We start from the raw sequence: 4,230 nt of genomic DNA, 5'->3' as shown, positions 1-4,230 counted from the left end.
CAAGGTGATGGTAATGAGGATGGTAATGTGGATGTAGTAAATGATCGTAATGAGGAATAGAATGTGGATTTGAGAGAGAGAGAGAAAGAGAGACTTGGGAGTAAGAGTAGGTCCCCATGGAGTGGGAATTCCTAGTGGGAGGAGCCAAGATCCCTATTTGCTTACTCAGCTCCCCATGGAAGGTCCACATTTAGTAGGGCTTTGACTGACCGTGCCAAGGAACGAAGCTACTCTACCGCTTGGTGATCGGCATAGAGCATTTAATGTTGAGTTGTCTTTGGCAAAAAGTCTAGATCTTTGTTTTGAAAAAAGGGGGCGGGGTGCTTGCCCAAGAAGTCCTCGTTATCGTCCAAGATTTGTCGGGTCGGGAGGCTCCAAATCTCGACTCTGGGACCTATTCTATCTTTATCATTTATGGAAGCCACGTGGAGCGAGGTGGGGTGGGTAGTTAAAAGGTCAATGGAGGCGGAGCAGCGTGTGGGGCTACGTGTGGGCCGACGTGGCGGGAAGCTAAGCCATTTATACTGGGTGACCGACTCGATTATCCCCGAACACCCCTTCTTATAAAAGTCTCAACGGCCTTTCTCACGTACACCTTTTACACCACCATGCATGCATTTCATGGCCTCCGCCTCTGCCTCCCTTGCTTCCTCCTCCTCTCTCTCGCCGTCTCCGCTCGCCCTCTTCCTTCCTTCCCAGCAGGTACCCATCTCCCTTCCCTCCCCGCCTTGCACTTCTTCACCTTTTCTCCATCTCTTCCCTTCACTCTCTACTTACTTCTCGCTTGTTTTCTCCTACAGATGCCCACTCTGGTTCCTCCCACACCCCTGCTCTGGACCCCACACTTCACAGCCCTCATCTTACCTTTCAGGTCCACTGCTTTGCCTTATCTTCACACTTGTTTCGATCAGTATACAGCTTATCTTTGGTCTGCATCTAACCGTATCGCTATGTTGCAGTAAACATCGTTTCTACTGTCATCTATTGTTCCGGTGTCTGCAGCCACAGGATCTCCATAAGTTGCAACAGCTCCAGCTATCAACGGACACCATCGCTTCCCAGGATGAGATATGCAACGACTCCACGGAGGAGTGCACTCTTCGAAGAGAATTGCAAGGCACGCCTGTGCACACCGATTATATTTGTGCTGACCAATGCTAGGGCGACGTGCCACGCTACAAACGACGCTGGCGGATGCACAAGACTGCTCTGTCTACGAGAGATACCCAGCTCGGATCGAAGACCACAGGGCGTGTACTATGTGGGTGTGGGAGCAATTGCAATGTAGACAAAAAAAGGTAAAAAAGAAAATATACAGTATACTACGTTGAAAAGATTGGACATATTGTACTTCTTAATACTTATGCCCCCCCATGTGCAAACTCTTTTGCACATCTGTGCAATGGGGTTTCCGGCAGTCCCTGCCCTTCGCATACGACAAAAGAAAGTGGCCTACAAATAACACTCCTACCGCAATTGTATTCCTCTGTGGCGCTTGTAATTAATGCGTTACGTTTTGTAGATTCAAATGTGCTCACACTGTCACTGCTTGATAGAATGTCTATATTAACTTGAGAAACGTCGAAACATTGGAACTTTTGCCGCTGCTAGGGATCTTGGAGTCACAAGGCTTTGAAGAGAACATGTCTTTTTTGTTCCTGAGGATACAAGCAAGCTTGCATTGGGTGTTTAAATGGTGTTTTGATTCTAGGTATGTTTAACGCTCATATTGTGATATGGGTTTATCATTTCTTTGGACTAAACAGACAGCTTATTCTCTGTCCATGGTTCGAAAGAACGCGCCATCTAAGCCATCGGGTCGCATGATTACCTACCCTGAATCGTATGAGCCTTGACTCGATAAATTTCGAGTTTCTTTCTTCCGTGTAGCAATATGAATTAATCTGAATCATTGCCTCACATATGTCATCTGTGCATTCTTCGATCTCGCACATTGACTCTCGCCCCCAATTTACACCCAGTGGTTGAGAGTAAATCTCAACCGTCATGATCAGATTTATTGCTTGATTCAAATCCTGACCTACCTATATTGAGTGAAAACTCGGATCCAACGAAAACTCGGATCCAACAAGGAAGTGAAGGTATTTCTTTTGATGAATAGTTCATCGTTAGCTTTTGGATTTTTAAGGACTTATAATGATTCTTTTTTAGAGCTAAAGGCAATGCTTGTATTGTCAGTCACAAATCACTTAGTTTATTACGTCAAACCCATCTTCTCTTAAGAGGATGCTAATTTCCTTTATATAAATCGCACAATATTTTTTGTGATTGTTATTTCATTACACTCATCTTCTTTATCTAACCTCCCTTTCATTGTTCTTTGATCCCTCTTCCTTGATGCTTCCCAAGCCGGTTATAGTCTTATAGTCTTCTTTTCTACAGAGTCAAAAGATGACATACCCAACTGACCTTGGCTTGCATGATTCTAAAGAGAGAAACTCTCAGACTGAATTTCATTAGTTTGCAAATCCAATGATCGAAGAAAGTAGAGTTCCACGACTTGCCTACGATCAAGCTAGGATCTTCCATTTTTCAATCAGTAGCATCTAGTGTAAATGCTAGCTCAAACACGGTTGAGCGAATGGAAGCAACAACCACCGTAGGGCCTAAATTGGCACCCTATTCTTTGCAAGAAATACTCTAAGAAGGAATTTCATTATTCTACAGATCCAAAGCTCCAAAAAGTGTTGGCTTGCCTAGAATCTTCCATACCTTCTAGCATATGCTAGCTCAACCCATGCTCAAACTTGGTTGAGCAAATAGTAGCAACAATACACTTGTAGCTAGACTAGTGGTAGTAGTTCAGCAAAACATGAGTTCTTTCTCCACTACCCACATCCTTAAACCTTATAGGAGCCTACTTGAATATTGTATTGTCTTTCAAAATATTCTTAATTTTTAATTATGATGCTCGTTACTTTTTGCATAAAAAACATGCTAAAAGCACATGACATTGAATCTTGGGGACATCACTCATAAACATGTAAGCAGTAGCATGTGGGTTTAATAGGAATTTTTTAAATTTCCTTTTTACATATTTTCACATATAGAAAGATATCATATCAAGGATGTATTTAGAGATTAAATAGAAAAATGATGTATTTTATGCATGATAAATTCATAGACAAGGGTTTATATACGTGATATATAGGGTTATACATAGTGAACCCCTTGAAACTTAAACTATGCTTTTCTTATCACTAAGCATGCTAAGCTCTTAGAGAATAATAATAAACAATTCTTAATGTGTGTATTACAAGTTATACTTTGTATATTTGTCTCTTAAGTTTATACATAGTGACCCCCTTGAAACTTAAACTGTGCTTTTCTTATCACTAAGCATGCTACATTCTTAGAGAATAATGATAAACAATTCGTATTGTGTGTATTACAAGTTATACTTTGTATATGTGCCTCTTAAGATTATGAAGACCTTTTTTTTTCCATTTCTAGTGCCACATATTATTTGTTATACCTCTCGAAGGTAATACTACTCAATAAATTAACAAAAGAGGGCGCCTCATGTGGTGGGATGCTTTATCTTATTACCACCATGGCTATTGGGCCACCATGTTTCTAATCATTGGGTCATAAATCTAAGGGAAAAAATGATAATTAAGGCACACATACTCCAATGTGAATTTGTCTCCCATCAAGACATTATTGTCCTTAGAAAGCATGTGGTACTTAGCCCTTGTGAAAGAGTATCTTTTGGATGACTTCAATCCCTCTCCATTGGGGATTGTGCATTTACTATGGCACAAACTTGTGGTTTTTAATAAAGCACTAAAATGATATCACAATAGATAGTTTTAGCTATGAGGAGGTCTTAACACGTACATATGCACATGCACGCATGCACATGTGCACACGTGTGCACACACACATTAAGATAACTCAATAAATGTATCTCACTTACACACACACACGCACACACACACAAACACACACACACACACACGCACACACACACACACACACACCCTCTCTCTCTCTCTCACACACACACACATGCACACACACACACACACACACGTTTTTCTTAATAAATATTTAAGCTATTAACCACACACAAGGGGAAAAAAAAGGAGGATTGAGGAGAGAGGAGTTGTCCACGTGTCAGCATTTGATGATTGAATGATCTTGCATTTGAAAAATCCAAACCTCATACGAGCCTGATAATTGAAACCAAGAGTCTCTAGCTTCACT

The 4,230-nt window shown here is 41.2% G+C and overlaps 1 protein-coding gene across 1 annotated transcript; it reads left to right on the top strand.

The window, feature by feature from the left end:
• Positions 1–617: 617 nt before the first annotated feature.
• Positions 618–1,457, top strand: LOC147879946 (uncharacterized). Its single transcript, XM_087371354.1, has 3 exons — positions 618–702; positions 801–871; positions 1,003–1,457. The coding sequence occupies exons 1-3, from the start codon at positions 622–624 to the stop codon at positions 1,286–1,288; spliced, it is 438 nt and encodes a 145-aa protein (XP_087227480.1). The 5' UTR covers positions 618–621; the 3' UTR covers positions 1,289–1,457.
• Positions 1,458–4,230: the final 2,773 nt, after the last annotated feature.

This window comes from Dipteris shenzhenensis, chromosome 33, assembly GCF_047967505.1.
Source record: "Dipteris shenzhenensis isolate YYH24624 ecotype China chromosome 33, Dip_SZ_1.0, whole genome shotgun sequence".
In the NCBI taxonomy this organism is placed as follows: domain Eukaryota; kingdom Viridiplantae; phylum Streptophyta; class Polypodiopsida; order Gleicheniales; family Dipteridaceae; genus Dipteris; species Dipteris shenzhenensis.
Note: the sequence above shows the minus strand (reverse complement) of the source record. Positions and strands in the feature narration are given on the sequence as shown.